We start from the raw sequence: 17,292 nt of genomic DNA, 5'->3' as shown, positions 1-17,292 counted from the left end.
GAACCGGCAAAATCTCTAGCTCGCGACGCCTTTGCCTCTCAAGTCGACCTCCTAGCGCGTCGAATCTGACCAAAACCACAACGAATACGTCACAATATGCCAATGGAACAATACCCAATCGAATAAAATCGTGTTTTTAGTTCATAGGGCTTACCTCCAATCAATCCCAGTCGAAATCCTCTTCAATTCCCGTCCAAAAGCTCTCAAGGATGATAAAAAATGGTGGAAATAGGGCTTAGCTCGCGGATGAAATATTTATTAAAACCCTTCTATCCAGCTGACATTTCTTCTATGCGAACGTGAGGGCCCTCTCGCGTTCGCGATGCACAAAATTTACACTGGCCAATTTTTCCCTTCGCGAATGCGGAGTCTTACCCGCGAACGCGATGCTTTAGCTGCTACACTATGCGAATGCGAGCCTTATGCCGCGTACGCGAAGAACAAATTTTACGGAACCTCAAATCCTCTTATGCGAACGCGGCACACATCACGCGAACGCGATGCATACTCCCAGGGCCCTTCGCGAACGCGATGATCTATACGCGAACGCGAAGCACAAAGACTCAGGGACCCAACTCTCTTCTACGCGAACGCGTGCTCCTCACCGCGAACGCGATGCTCCAGGACTGTCCCTTGCGAACACGGGCCTACCGTCGCGAACGCGAAGGCCAAATCTGGCCTGCACCTGCTGCTGCATTTTCTGCAATATTTTCCAACTCGAAACTCCCCGTTAGCCATCCGAAATCACCTCGAGGCCCCCGGGACCTCAACCAAAAGCACCAACACATCCTAAAATATCATCCAAACTTGTTCCAATCATCAAAACACCTCAAACAACACCAAAACTGTCAAATTACTTCGGATTCAAGCCTATGTTCTTCTAAAACTTCCGAAACACGCATTCGATCAAAGACCCAATCAAAACACCTCCGAATGACCTGCAATTTTGCACACACATCGCAAATGACATAACGAAGCTACAACAACTCTCAAAATTCCATTCCGACCATCGGATCAAAATCTCACCTATCAACCGGAATTCGCCAAAATACTAACTTCGCCAATTCAAGCCTAATTCTACACCGGACCTCCAAAACCAATTCTGATCACGCTCCTGAGTCACAAATCACCTAACGAAGCTAACCAAATCATAAAAACTCCGATCCGAGCTCATATTCAAATAAGTCAACTCTTGGTCAAACCTTTCAAATTCAAAGCTTTTAATTGAAACTGTTCTTTCAAATTCATTCCAAATTTTCCTGAAAACCAAAACCAACGATCTACATTAGTCACAATACATAACACGGGGCAAGTCATGCCCGAAAACTGGCGATCAAAGTGCAAAAGCTCGAAACGACCGGTCGGGTCGTTACAGGTGGTGAAGATGGATGATAAAGCCAATCGCCGCTTTTGGGAGAAATTCTTCTACGTTCGAACAGAGCACGTAGTATCTAACTCTGTGGGGATTCCTCATGTGTGGAATTTAGCCCGTAGGTTTCCCTTTCCTTTTATTATATTATATTTTTTTTGAACATGGCTGTTGGTCGTCTCCCTTAAGTGACCGTCGTGCGTTTTCTATTTTCGCAGCCGAGAGGGTGCCTCCTCGCAAGTTGCCAATATTCACGAATGGGTGAGCTCGATTCTGCCTCACACGATGGGGATTCGTGAATGGGCGCCTTTCCACGAGAGGTTTGGGCGCAAACCTTCTGCTGGTAAGTCGGCTTATTTCGGCCTTAGTTGCTGTGTTCTTTGCTCCATCTTTTTTTTTATCTTATATCTTTGTTTGGTCGGATTTCTTATTGGCAGGTCGGAGAGGAGCGAGAAGGGAAAGGGATCCTATCCTTGGCTTCCGTCAACCGGCTTCCTCTGCCCGGCCCGTACCAAGGGTGACTGTGGATGATGGTGTTCAAAGTCTGGTTGCTCAGCGGATCGCGTCCGCGATCGAGCCTGTTCGTTCGGGGGTTACTCTTCGATCGGACACTCTGATTCCCACAGCTTGCTCAACGGACAAACCTTCTTGTGTTAGTGGCGAAGAGGCCCCGTCAAAGAGGCGGAGGTTGTCAGAGGGGACATCTTTGGTTGAAACGCCCTCAAGGGGGGACCCCACATTGGCGGTATCTGAAGCTGGCGGTGATACCGGCCTGGGTGTGGAGGCGATGCCCGTCTCGGACGTAGAAGAGGCTGCCGCGGCAGGGGGATAGAGTTCGGAGGCCGGCGCGATTGTTCCGAGCGGTCCATCGACATCTCGGCAGGGTCGCGCCCCCTCTTCGGCTAATGAGAGGTTGAAGGGCGTAGTGGGAGATGACTATGAATCTGATTCTGATATCGACCCTAAGGATATGAGGATGTTCGAGGAAGGTTTTACCAGGGCCGATGTTGTCACACCCCTTTTCTACCCCCCAAAGGAAGATAAGCGTGTTATGGATTGTGAGTTAAAGGGTTTTTCCAATTAAAGTGACAAATTTGAGTAGAGATTATTTTATGTACAGAGTCGCCACTTGGAATTTCTTTTGGGTGTTCCAAGTCACCTTTTGTTTGTCTCCCTAGTCAAAAGAAGATTTGACTCTATTATTATTGGTCTGCGAAAACAAAGTCCGCGTAAGGAATTCTGTTGACCGGGGAGAAGGTGTAGGGCATTCCCCGAGTCTCGTGATTCTAGCACGATCGTTTTATTAACTTAAAACTTGGCTTGAATTAACTTTGGGAAAACTGTGATTTATATGATTTTCATGTTTTACCTATCCGCTTTTATTTCTTGATTATTAGAAAAAATAAAGAATATAATAAGATATCATAATCACACTACCAAGCGAATGTGTGACCGAGACAAAGTTTATTAACTTAGTCACAACAGCTCTACGCAAGCAAATCAACAGTCATGACAAAAAATTATTAGCACGTTATTACTTTTGAAAAAGTTACTACACTTGAAGAAATTAATTTTTGAAATTTATTAAAAATTACTATCGCGCTATGCAAACGAATCTGCGATCATGAGAAATGATAAAATTATAAATTAAACTAAAACTATTGGATAAGGTATAAAATTAGTTGATTAATTTATTGAATATTAAATGAGCCCAAGGACCCCGCCCTTTAGGATTAGTAGTCCCAAGTACCTCTGGGACTGATAGGATTGGGGCGGGTAATAGCATGCAATAAGTAAACGAGACCATTCCGCGCTTTAATACCTTAAAGGGGTGGGAAAGGGTAGATATGGATATGATGACCACGCGATAACATCACGCGTAAGAGTGATTACCGGATGTTGTGTGGGGTGATCCATATTATTAATAAACCTAGGACTCCCTTCCCTTTGTTTCTTTGTTTCTTTTAAATCCTTTAAACGTTTCTTCTAAATCAACTCTCTTTAATGCTTTCCGACTTTGTTTATTTCTAACCTTTATGTGAAAAAATCCCCTCTTATTTGAAGTCCTACTTGCCTATGTGTTATTTGTACTTAAGTCACAACAATAGCTTGGCCGGGAACCACACTAGTGGATTCTGAGGGGTGCCTAACTCCTTCCCCTTGGAATAATTTCAAGCCCTTACCATATCTCTGGTTATCCAAAATCAAGCTCTTCTAAAGTGTCCTAATGCACTTAAATCATTAGGTGGCGACTCTTCAATTCCATTAAACCCAATTCCCAAAAGGGAACGAGTTGTCCTCCTAAATGTCATAAACCCGATTTCGCGAGAAAAAGGGGGCGCGACAGCATGGCGACTCTGCTGGGGACATTCTTTTAGGCTTTTACCATTTCAAGCTATTACTGTGACTTTACATTTCTTATATGCCTTTATTTGTTTAATCCCTTTAAGCATTTAATTCCTTCTTCTATTACAAAACTAACTTGTCTTTTGTTTCTTTCTCTTGTTTCTTTTACTGCCTTCCTTTACTGCATTCCTTTATTACTGTTTTAAATTATTGTAATTATTATTTTATGAACGTGCAAATACGTGACAACTTGTTTTAATTATTGCATAAGCATGTTTTCAACATCATATTCCACTCGTGCCAAACAAAATACCATAGCAACGCTTATAATGAGTTGTTGCGCCCTTCCGATATTATCACCCCCTAAATCCGGCAAAGCCATATTTATGGTAAAACCAATCGATCAACGGTGTAGTCGACGGTTCCGCGCCTTTCCCTCTTGAGCTGTCTGCTCAAGAGTACCAGTATAATACCCCATAGAAACCTTACTCTATTTAATTGTGCATGCATCATGGTCAAACCTAGCCGATCAGTTATGCTGTCCACATAATGACTCTTTAAGATAACCTTGTCCAAAGTCCACTGGGTTTCCCTGAAACCCAAACGGACCTTATCACGTTCTATGCATTTATTTGGAGAACTAAAATGCTTTTATGCTAATTGTTGATATTAAATAGTCGAGTCTGGTGGGGGTAAGGGCCTAACCTTTTTGTCTTGCAGAAATATGAGGCATGAAGTCCCCAAATTCGGCATGGTCACCAACATCCACCCCAAACTGCTAAGCTGGTGGAAGGATCTTCATTCCAGCGATCAGACTCTTGTCCGGAAATACCTGGGAAACCTACCTTCTCTCTTGGAAATTCAACCCAACAACAAAATCATAGAAGCTGCCACTCTATTATGGGATTGTGATAGGTCTGTGTTCCGCTTTGGAGACATTGAGATGACACCCCTGCTCGAGGAAATAGGAGGACTGACTGGTATACCGTGGGAAACTCTGGGTTTGTAAATGCCGAAAAACCGCAAGGGTAGAGGATTTCTCAAAATGATGGGTCTAAAGAAGAATCCAGACATGACATGTTTGAAAGAGTCATACATTCCCTTTGACTATTTGTACGAGAGGTACGGCCACAACAAATCTTACCGTACTTATCCCGATGAGTTCGCCCTTACATCATTGGGGCATATTCACCGAAGGGTCTTTGTCTTCATGTTCTGTTTCTTGGGGATGATAGTGTTTCCAATGAAGAAAGCAAAAATCCATACCAGGCTAGCTATGGTCACCAAAACTCTAATGGAAGGAAATGAAGGCGGACATCTGGCCAGAGCCTACTTGCTGTTGGGACTGCGCGAGCTAGGAAAGCTGTTCGATGGAGCCAATGATGCCGAGTCTGGGGAAGGTCCCTCTGGGACCAAATAGATAGGAATTTCCATTTCCGCTTATAAAATGTAATAAGGCCAGTGGCCATTAGTGATTTTTATTTTCTTGCTATTTAGTGTCATTTTGGGATTCGTCTACCTTTTATCAATAAAATGAGGCATTTAGCATTCTAGGTTCTCCAAATTAACTTGTCGCTAGGCCTACCTCGGGCACAACGAGGTCCCTAAAATTAGGACGCGCTTTATATTTCAGCACTACGTGTTTAAATATTGCAACATTTCTCTAACGAACCCTCACTGACTTGTTACCTTTTTATTTTTACTTTTTATTTATGTATTCCCCTCCCCAAAGGTTAGTTCGTGAACTCTGGCAACATCATCCTATTTCACAAGATCCAGGGGCCCTCCACCCACTCCTCCTCTCAGTCCCGTTAGACACAAAACAAAGGAAAAATGGAAGATTCGAACAACTCAGCTGAACGGATAGAGGTCACTCATGGTACTCTGGTCCCCAAGGAAAATGCATCCCAACTAGAACAAAAGCTGTTGAAGTTTCAAGAAGAACTTGATCAAGTCCGGAATCTGGAAAATCTGTCATTTTCCCTCACCTCTCCAGAGGTTACTTTCCCAAATACTCAGAATCCTGTACCTCCACAAAATATCCCAAAGCAACAAAACCATCCCATTCCTCACCACCACTGCAATACTTGCCATACCTCAAATAACACCTCACTGCTCATCCCAGAACTCCAGAACTCCACAAATGACCACTGCCACACCCAACATAATACCCCCATCTACGTGGAGACTATGCCACACTTCACCAGCCCATCTCAAGCACACCCGAGTCCGATGAAAGGACTTGCTCATCAGAAATTTGGCCGAAGAGCTTAAAAAGTTGACTAGCAGAATTCAAGGCGTTGAAGTTAGTAAGGGAATTGAGGGGCTAAACTATGAAGATCTTTGCATACAGCCCGATGTCGAACTGCCCGAGGGGTACAAACCTCCCAAGTTCGAGATGTTTGATGGTACAGGGGATCCAAGGGTCCACTTGAGAACATACTGTGACAAGCTGGTCGGAGTGGGAAGAGACGAGAAAATCCGCATGAAGCTTTTCATGAGGAGCTTGAAGGGAGACGCCTTATCTTGGTAAATTAGCCAGGATCCAAAGAAGTGGTCGAGCTGGGTAAGCATGGCGTCTGATTTTATGGACAGATTCAGGTTCAACACGAAGAATGCACCAGATATGTTCTATATTCAAAACTTTAAGAAGAAACCCACAGAGACCTTCCGTGAGTATGCTACTCGATGGAGATCAGAAGCTGCTAAGGTTAGGCCTGCTTTGGAAGAAGAGAAAATGAACAAATTCTTCGTTCGGGCCCAAGACCCATAGTATTATGAGAGACTGATGTTGATTGAGAATCATAAATTTTCTGATATCATCAAGCTAGGAGAAAGGATCAAGGAAGGCATCAAGAGTGATATGGTTACGAACTTTGAAGCCTCGCAGGATACCAATAAGGTTTTACAATCTGGTGGTACGTCTAAGAAAAGGGATATAGGTGCTGTAATGGTTTCACAGAGGACCAAATCCCCTATCAAATACCAAACCTATCCAATGCCTCCACCCACATATCAACCTATTCCAAATTACCAAGCACCCTCACCCTCTTACCATACTCCACCACCCACCTATCAGTCATCTCCACCTCCCGCATATCAGCCCATTTCACCCAAATACTCCCAACCAGCACATGTTTACCAAGCCTACAACACCCAACCATCCCACTATCAATCACCTCCCCCACGTCATAACTTCCCTAGACCCCGACTAAATTTTGACCGCAGACCTCCCAAACAGTATACCTCCATTGCCGAACCAATTGACCAGCTGTACAAAAGGCTCAAAGCTGCTGGTTATGTCACCCCTATCCCTGCTATAACACCTGAAAACTCTTCTCAGTGGGTCAATCCAAATAAATCTTGTGCATACCATTCCGGCATGAAAGGACATACAATTGATGAATGCCGCTCTCTGAAGGATAAGATCAAGACTTTGATTGACAACAAGATCATTGTAGCAAAGGAGCCTGCTCCGAACGTCCACAATAACCCTCTGCCAGACCACAAAGGTGGAGGTGTTCACATGATCGAGATAGAGGATGACTGGGACCCTAAGGGATCAATCGGTTTAATCACAGAAGGCGACGATCCAAAGAACCCAGTAGTCACCCTTAATCCAATTGTGGTCCAGATTCAGCATTCTGGGGACGCCGGGGTAAACATGTCCATGCCGCTCGAGTTTGAAGCACCATCCTCTGCAAAGGCACCAGCGCCGATTGAGGTTGAGTTTATGTCACCAGCAAACACACCTACACCCTTTGAAGTTGCAGTTTTACCACCTGAGGGGCCTGCTCCGTTCGGGGTAAAAATAGCCACGCCAATTCTAGTGGCAATGTCGGCCATAACACCATTCCATACGAAGGTTGGGACTACACGGCTGAGGCAAGAACCTGGCAAGAACCTCCAAGGAATCTCTAAGCCCATCAAGCTCAAGAAACATGGCACCACCTTCGGATTAGGATATGAGTATACTTGGGAGGAATTCAACCACTGGTCATCACCATGGCGCGGTCCTTACTATCCTTGGGAGCAGCCAATACCCCGTTTGGAGCAGACTTTCCAACCGGACGAAGTTATCTATGGGTTAGAAGAAGAGGAAGCACTGGCAACAGTGAGGAATTTGTTCTTGGAAGATGATAATATGGATTATTGCGTCGTTTTCGAGGAGGAGGGGGAGGAAGGCCCTTCCATACAGGCTGTAAGCAGAGGAGAACGCCTCAATAACTGGACCATCAGAACCACCAGAGCCCGGCGAGCCTCGGGGTAGCAAGGCTGAACAAGCATCATGCACTATCTTTTATTTTTACTAGTTGACTTTCCTTTCGCATCTTAAATTTCGCAATAAAGAGCTCAAATGTTCAAAAACAGTTATGGAATTTACTTTTATTATTTTCTCTCATTACTTTACTTATACATTATTACTGTTACTTATTTTGGATGAACCAATGACTGTGACATGCAACGAGACAACGCAACAAACGAACATAGATTCAGAGGAAGATGATATACCGGAAGAGATTGTTAAAGAAGTTGAGAATTTTGAGAACAGACCTAAGTCTAACCTGGACGAGACTGAGATTGTTAACCTGGGAGATGCAGAAAACATCAAAGAAACACGAATCAACGTTCATTTGTCACCATCAGAAAAGGAAGAATACACAGAGTTTCTAAGAGAATATGAGGACATATTTGCCTGGTCGTACGACGACATGACTGGTCTGAGTACATCTATTGTGGCTCACAAATTGCCAACCGATCCAGCCTGTCCGCCAGTAAAATAGAAGCTCAGAAAGTTCAAGCTAGACATGAGTTTGAAAATCAAGGAAGAAGTCACTAAGCAGGTCAAAGCTAAGGTTCTCAGGGTAGTGGAATATCCAACGTGGTTAGCCAACATTATGCCAGTACCGAAGAAGGACGGGAAGGTTAGAGTCTGTGTCGACTAACGGGATCTCAACCGGGTCAGTCCAAAAGACGACTTCCCCTTGCCAAACATACACATCCTGATTGACAATTGCGCCAAGCATGAGTTGCAATCATTTATAGATTGTTTCGCGGGTTATCATCAGATCTGGATGGATGAAGAAGATGCTGAGAAAACGGCTTTCATTACGGTGTGGGGGATGTACTGCTACAAGATGATGCCATTCGGGTTAAAGAATGCTGGTGCCACTTATATGAGGGCCATGACTACCATTTTCCATGATATGATACACAAGGAGATCGAAGTATATGTAATTTGAACTACGTCTGACCTGATTCCCGTTTAAGAGGGGATACGTAGGCAGCCTTATGGGTTTGGTCACAATTCAATAAAAATTTTCATTTCCCCCCTGCAATTGGAAACTGGGGCAGAATTTTGAGGAGGACCCTCAAAATTCCGAAGTAACTTCAACCGATCCTCGCAAGCAACCGTCAGAAGCAGCAACCCAGTAAACTAGGGCAGAATTTTGAGGAGGACCCTCAAAATTCTGAAGCGAGAGAGGTTGCAATGTCCTGAACCACGTCACAGTCGTCGGTTCATCTAAAAAACAAACTGTTTCTTAAATATATACTCATGTCATATATTTACAAACTCATGCATGTTTTCGCTTTGTTCAGCAACGCTACCCCAATGATACACACTATATCATCAGATCAAAGCGAACAGGTCAAGCAAAGTCAGCGGGGACACAAACTAACCTTTACCCTTTACAGAACTCACGATTTTTCTTTGGATGCAGGCACCCAAGTCACAAAATCATCGAATATATTGTACATTCATACTGTTCAGGAATACAACTCTCAGAACCGTCACACCTATTCACAGTTGTTATCCGCACGCAATATCCCCAGCAGCCACAATATCATAATCAGCTATCAGCTAAGAAAATTTTATTACTATTCTCCATTTATCTCTTGCATAAGGCTGCCATTCTGCCTTCCGAGACTAAGCACTGACTCCATCTGCATTTCTGCATTGCATAAGGCTACCATTCTGCCTTCCGAGACTACACACTGTCTCCATCTGCATTTTTCTGCATTGCATAAGGCTACCATTCTGCCTTACGAGACTAACACTGTCTCCATCTGCATTTTTCTGCATTGCATAAGGCTACCATTCTGCCTTACGAGACTAAGCTGCATTTTTCTGCATTGCATAAGGCTACCATTCTGCCTTGCGAGACTAAGCACTGTCTCCATCTGCATTCTTGCATTGCATAAGGCTACCATTCTGCCTTCCGAGACTAAGCACTGTCTCCATCTGCATTTCTGCATTGCATAAGGCTACCGTTCTGCCTTCCGAGGTTAAGCTCTACCTCCATCTGCATGGCTGAAATATCGCCACTTTATTTACTTCTTACATCGGCTGAAACATCGCCACTTTATTAACACCTGCATCGGCTGAAAGATCGCCGCTTTACTTACATCTTGCATCGGCTGAAAGATCGCCACCTTTATTTACTTCTTGCATCAGTTAAAATATCGCCACTTTATTTACTTCCTGCATCGGCTGAAAGATCGCCCCTTTACTTGCATCTTGCATTGGCTGAAAGATCGCTACCTTTACTTACATCTTGCATCGGCTGAAAGATCGCCACCTTTATTTACATCTTGCATCGGCTGAAAGATCGCCACCTTTACTTACATCTTGCATCGGCTGAAAGATCGCCACCTTTACTGACATCCTACATCGGCTGAAAGATCGCCACCTTTACTTACATCTTGCATCGGCTGAAAGATCGCCACCTTTATTTACATCTTGCATCGGCTGAAAGATCGCCACCTACTGCATCTCATGGACTGAAAGATCGCCAAATTGTCCAAAGGCGTCATTGTTCGGAGGCACCATTTCCATAGCTCGAGAACGTCATGCCATGGTCCGAGGACCCCTTTTAATCTCTTGCATATCATTATTCAAAGGCATCATAGTTCGGAGGCATCATTCTCATAGCCCGAGAGCATCATTTCATAGCATGCGAATCCTTTATTATACGCTTCATGGCCCAGGACATCATGGTTTAAGGACATCATCTTAACCGTCCAAAGACAGCATTCATGATCCAACGGGAACTTGCATCACGTTTAAATTTATGCACAATATCGCTTGTATTGTTTATTTGCAGGTAAATCGGTGAGCAACGGACATCTCGGCAGGAGCATTCCGCTCTAGTTCCCGCAAACCTACTAAACCTTGACCACTCATCCCAACCTGAATATTGCGTCCGTTCTTGAAAAAACCTCCGTCGGCATATTCCGCCGACGGATCTTGAACTACATATGGCCTGATTCCTGTAAAACCAGGGATATGTAGGCAGCTCAGGAACCAGAGCACGGCCAAATCTCTTCAAACCATTTTATTCGGTCAAAATTTGCCATCGTATCTTTACCCGAACTCTTTCATCCTTCCCGGGTAAAGAGGGGCAGCTGTTGATACTCAATTTTTCCCTGTATATTTTTATATACAAAATACCTTTCAAATAGCATAGGTATGCATATATAAGTATGTCCAAGAATTTCCCTATTTCCTCTTTAATTTTTAAAGATTTTTAAACCAATTTTATTGCCCTATTTTACCAGTAAAAAATCAATAATTATTCCCCAAATGATCATTTTTGTGATTCATTTATTGTATTTTCATATTTGTACCAAAATATGGCTAAGGTAATTTTTTGCACATTTTTTACAAATTTGTTTAGTATTTTAAAGCTAAATTGCATGTAATTGCAATATTAGCCTATTTTAAGAATTAATTGCGTTTATAATTGTAAAATTGATTCCAGTATTTTTAATTCAATATTTATACATTATTAATTAATTTAGTACCTTTAATTTGTTTCCAGAAATGATTTTGCTATTTTTATAAAATAAAAAGGGAAAAAATGGCTATTTAAATACTAACCCTAACCATTTCAATTTTAGCCTGAAACAACCCCCCAATTAAACCCAATCCCAATCCCAAATTACCCGGCCCAATTCCTAAATTACCCGCCCGGACCTCTTCTTTTAATCCCAACCGTTGATCTAACAGATCAACGGCTCACACGCATTCTTTCCTTTTTAGTTTACCAAACCCCCCAACCCTAAATCATTTTCAATTATCCGCCGCCTCTGAAACCCTCCCCTCTCTCAAACACTCTCGAACCTTCTCTAACCCTAGCCACCTCCGCCCTGAGATCCACCGAAATTTATGGCCATCAAAGCTATAGGAGTCTTACACCTACCTCCTGGTGCTCCTACGTGCATGATCTCTAAAGATTCAAGGCCTGACTATGAAGGGTTGAATCCAGACCACCGTCGATTCGAGGTCTCAGGGTCATCTCCGGCCTTGCTCCAGCGTACCATGGTTGTTTGAGCCTGGTTCTGACCTCTCCGACGCAGATCTGTGACCTCTCAAAGCCTTTCTCATTTCTAGGGTTCTTTTGAAACTCTAACCTTTCGAGGTTTTCTCCGATTTCTTTAGATTTGTGGTGTATCTATACTTTCCTTGAGTTTTCAAACGATTTCCCTAAACTTTTCTTTCAAAAATCACTTTCAAAACCTTTCTTTTCCGATTTAGGGTTTTCTGGAAAGTGTTTAAGTGTTTTTTTATGATTTTTTCTTTGTCATTCGTGTGTATTTGTCTCTACTGTGTTCTTGTATCATGCTCTTATATGCTTCTCTTACTGTGCTTTCCTATATTATTATCTCGTATGCTTTTACTATGCTCTTGTGCTTTTTCTTCTACCATGTTCTCGTATGTTCTTCTACTATGTTTTCTATACTATGTTCATTTAGGCTTTTCTACCGTGTTCTGTTATGTCTCGCCTACTATATTTTTCTACTGTGTTCTTAAGTGTTTTTACTATTTTCCTTATACTGAGCCCTGTTTAAAGTTCTTCCAGAAAGCCTCTTTAAGCATGCTTCTTCTACTGTTCCTATCAGTATTTTTCCTTTATTTTTCCTTGAATGCTTCTACTGTGTTTGCATGTTACTTTGCTATCATGTTTTCTGATGAGTTTCTGCTGCTGAAAGGAACATGCAAGAGGTTTTAGTTCTGAAACCTCTGAGCCTGTTTCGACTACTTGCCTTCTCATCTCTATACTTAATGCAAGGTGGAAACCCTAGAATTTGGGGATTCCGCCAAGTTTGATTGTAGGATTTGATTGAACTAGGGTTTTATTTCAAAACCCCTAATTCTTTCAGACCAACTTCAAGACTCTAAATTGAGTTTGGGGCTTCCTTGTTTTCATGTGATTTTGACCTTTTTACTAAAACTCTACACTGGATTTCTCTATAGATTTTACAGTAACATGCCAGTCTTATTTCATGCTCACATGCTCTTTATATATGATGAATTTCCCTCTAAATGGTTTTCGAATTTGCAATTAGTTCAAGCTTCCTTCTGAATATAGCCTGATTGATTTCTTTCCATTGTTTACTGATTTTCTCTGTTACTCGACCTAAGTAAAACCCTTCTTCACTTTTTCTGACTTGGTTCATTCATACAAAATCTCGGACCATTTGATTTACTGGTGGTTAATTGATCTTCTTACCTTATTTGCACAAATCGTGTACTTCAAAACCTTGTCCTTAAATAACCTTTTTATGTATGTGCCCTTAATTGCATGTTGTGAACAAAGTGTTTATTCAATTTTTTTCCTTAATTGGTTTTTACCCGTTCGAATCTGAATCCCTTAATTAAAGGGAGTCTTGTGTAATTGATTGACAATCAGTTCTTCAACTATTTTCTTACCTTATTTCCTCATGATTCTTACACTATAAATACACTACTCTTTAACACATAGCACACATGATTTAACAATCCTCCTCTTCACAATTCACAATCTCTTCTACACTCTTGCATTCTTTCTTGTCTGCACTGTGGCTTTTACAAGACTACTGCATTTTCTCTATTTGTTTCTTTGAAACTGGTATGTCCTAATTTAAGTTTCAGCATCACCATAATGTGTTCATTTACAGCTTTTATCCATGTCTACTTTACTGTTTCTGTTTAAGTTAAGTATGCTCATATCTTTCTGTCTGTTTCTGTTATGAATCCTTGCTCCCCTACCCTATTGCCCCTATGTATTTGAGAGTTGTAGCTTAAGGCATGGCAACATGAATTGTTGTCCATGAATTAAGTTTGACCCAATGGGGTCTTAACCTCTATATAAACAGGTTGGAGGGTGTGCCAACATATCCCATTGCTGGGTGTGCCCATCAGCCCGCTTTTCTTTTGCTCTTGCAAATTCCCTCATTCCCTATCCCCTATGCATGTTAATGTGAATTGCTTCCCTCTTCCTTTTCCCCTTTCAGAATTCCACTTGTACACTTGCACTCTCTTTTAGTTCCTAAGTTTCTCCCCCCTCTTGTGGGCCTTGCCTTGGGACCTTGAGTTCCCTCTGAACTTGGACACTTGAGGGCTGGCCCTTCCACACTGCACTATGCCCTAGTCTGGTAATGTATTTGGGGTGTAAGCACTGCTCGGAATCCATGTAAGACTTTTAGGGAACTCTGATACACCTCAAATGAGAGAAAGACTTTGAAATCTGATCTTTGGAGTTGGTTTACTTCGTACTTCAGACATGAAGTCTGAATCAGGCTCTCCTTGGTTGTAATTTTTAATTTATGATATATTTTTCTTTATTTTACTTTTCTGGGCTGTAATAACTTTGTAATAAAACTTTCGGGGTTGGCTAGTGAAAAAGGGAAGGTTAACCATGTATGCAAAGGGTAGATAACCTGCCTATAGGATCTCTAATTTCAGCATTCTCATATAGATACCATGCCTACAGGAATTTCTGCATTCTTTCACATAGATACCATGTCTATAGGAATTTCTGCATTCTTTCACATAGATACCGTGCCTATAAGAATCCTGCATTCTTTCATGTAGATAACATGCCTATAGGATTTTCTAATTTCAGCATTCTCATACGTAGATAACATGTCTATAGGATTTCTGCACTCTCATGTATAGATACCATGTCTATAGGATGCATATGCATGTAGAGAATATGCCTATAGGTCCTTTCTGATTCTTGCATATCCACTTCCCACTAGGAAAACGTGTTTATAGGTCTTAATAACCAAACGCAATCAGATGTCATGTTCATATAAATCCCAGCATTTAGATGTCATGCCTATAGGGTTTCTGCATTTTTACTATGTCTATAAAATGTGTTCTAAAGTCAACAAACGCATAGAAAGTATGCCTATAGGAGCTTTAACCGAATATGAATCACCTCACTCGTTTATAAGTCCAAAACTAGCAGTAATAATGTGTTACCAATGGCAGAACTTGTGCACTTCTAAAACTCGCTTTTAACTGGCAACTTTTCTTAAATCAGTATGTAATCAGTTCATATTCTAGTTTCTGAAATCTGTAGATATCATGCCCATAGGTTTTCGTCTATCACTTAGGAAAGCCATAGGATAACTTATAAACTGAATCAGGTTTTACAAGCTACAACCAGCAGGCAGGCCTGATTCGGGCTTCTTATCTGAACTATGCAATAAATCAGTCCGCCTCAAATCTTTAAGTTTTAATTAGACCTTAAACAGTACGTGCAAGACATGCTAAACTATGTGCTTCTTTGGTTTAAAGGAGGTCTGTCTGAGACTTTTTATTTGTTTATATGCTTCCCCAAACTTGCTATATGTGTTTTGTTTGTCGCTTTAGTATTTTTACCTTTTGAAACCACAAATGATCCCAACGACCCCTCCCTTTAGGATTAGTAGTCCCAAGTACCTCCGGGACTGATAGGATTGGGGCGGGTAATAGCATGCATTAAGTAAACGAGACCATTCCGTGCTTTAATACCTTAAAGGGGTGGGAAAGGGTAGATATAGATATGATGACCACGCGATAACATCACGCGTAAGAGTGATTACCGGATGTTGTGTGTGGTGATCCATATTATTAATAAACCTAGGACCCTCTTCCCTTTGTTTCTTTGTTTCTTTTAAATCCTTTAAACGTTTCTTCTAAATCAACTCTCTTTAATGCTTTCCGACTTTGTTTATTTCTAACCTTTATGTGAAAAAATCCCCTCTTATTTGAAGTCCTACTTGCCTATGTGTTATTTGTACTTAAGTCACAACAATAGCTTGGCCGGGAACCACACTAGTAGATTCTGAGGGGTGCCTAACACCTTCCCCCTTGGAATAATTCAAGCCCTTACCATATCTCTAATTATCCAAAATCAAGCTCTTCTAAAGTGTCCTAATGCACTTAAATCATTAGGTGGCGACTCTTCAATTCCATTAAACCCAATTCCTAAAAGGGAACGAGTTGTCCTCCTAAATGTCATAAACTCGATTTCGCGAGAAAAAGGGGGCGCGACATATCTCAACAAGTTTAAATCCGGGGTCCTCTTGTACCGAATTTCCCCATTCAGGAAGAAACCACTGGCAAGCCGCCTTATAGTTCTTTTTTGATCTCCCTTGGCATGCTCTGGATATTCTCTTGTTTTCAGGAATTGTTTTATGTCATGATACCATGGTTCACCATATGGTTCTTTCTCAATTGTATTGCAATAACCGTGTTGATTCCGAACTTGTATTTCTAGTGGATCAATATGAGTGTTTCCTGGATAAGGGAGCATCAGGGCTAAATTAGCCAAGGCATCGGCTAGCTCGTTGTGAAACCTGGGAATGTACCTGTACTCGATGCATTTGAATCTTTTGCTCAAGTCTTGCACACATTGTCTGTACGGAATAAGCTTGATGTCTCGAGTCTCCCATTCGCCTTGGGCTTGCCGAATAAGCAAGTCGGAATCTCCCATAACCAATAGTTCATGCACATCCATATCGATGGCCATCTTCAGACCCATGATACAAGCTTCGTATTATTGGTAGAGAAGAACCGAAGTCGAGACGTTGCAGGGTAATGATGTCCAATAGGTGAGATGAGGATTGCCCCGATCCCAATTCCCTTGATATTGACAGCCCCATCAAAATACATTTTCCATACATGGTGTGTTGACACCCAATTTTTCCCTATCTATTTTTCAATATGAAAATATAGCTTCAAAATGGTATATATATGCATATATGCATATATCCAAGTGCTTCATTACTTTTCCTTAATTTTAAAAAGATTTTTTTATCTATTTATTCTCCTATTTTTATCCATAAAATTCAGTAATTATTTCCAAAATTATCATTTTTTGGTGATTCACTTATTGCACTTTTTTATCTATGCTAAAATATAGCCAAGGGAATTTTTGCATATATTTGTTTTAATTTATTTAGTATTTTTAAAGCTAAATTGCATATAATTGCAATATTAGCCTCTTTCAAGATTTAACTACATTTATGTTCATAAAATTATGTCCGGTATTTTTAAATAATCAATTATGTATTATAAATCATTTTAGTACCACTAATTTATTTCCAGAAACTATTTTATTATTTTTTATAAATCAAATAGGAAAAATTGGCTATTTAAATGTTAGCCCCATTTTATTTCGATTATAGCCTAAATTGGACCCCAATTTGAATCCCAATTACCTTGGCCCAAATCCTATCAAAACCCCGACCCAATCCCAATTAAAATCGACCCAAACCCAGCCTCATTAAACCGCCCTTTTACCCTTTCAATCCAAGTCGTT

At 41.5% G+C, this 17,292-nt stretch overlaps 1 protein-coding gene across 1 annotated transcript; it reads right to left on the bottom strand.

The window, feature by feature from the left end:
• Positions 1-4,099: 4,099 nt before the first annotated feature.
• LOC109242511 lies at positions 4,100-16,500 on the bottom strand. The gene is made up of 2 exons (XM_019409360.1): positions 16,061-16,500; positions 4,100-4,163 (listed from the first exon to the last, which is right to left on the bottom strand). Exons 1-2 carry the CDS (start codon positions 16,498-16,500, stop codon positions 4,100-4,102), a joined length of 504 nt encoding a protein of 167 aa, XP_019264905.1.
• Between the last annotated feature and the right edge of the window lie 792 nt (positions 16,501-17,292).

The sequence above is a fragment of the Nicotiana attenuata genome, unplaced genomic scaffold (assembly GCF_001879085.1).
Source record: "Nicotiana attenuata strain UT unplaced genomic scaffold, NIATTr2, whole genome shotgun sequence".
Lineage (NCBI taxonomy): Eukaryota > Viridiplantae > Streptophyta > Magnoliopsida > Solanales > Solanaceae > Nicotiana > Nicotiana attenuata.
The sequence above is the reverse complement of the archived record's forward strand: the minus strand, read 5'-3'. Positions and strand labels throughout refer to the sequence as shown.

What these genes read in the sequence shown, in the direction of transcription:
- LOC109242511 (XM_019409360.1), bottom strand. Translation starts at nt 16,500, where the DNA reads ATGGCCATCGATATGGATGTGCATGAACTATTGGTTATGGGAGATTCC. An exon ending in TTCCTGAATGGGGAAATTCG is followed by an intron (nt 4,164 to 16,060) that starts GTACAAGAGGAC and finishes ACTCTTGAGCAG; the next exon opens with ACAGCTCAAGAGGGAAAGGC.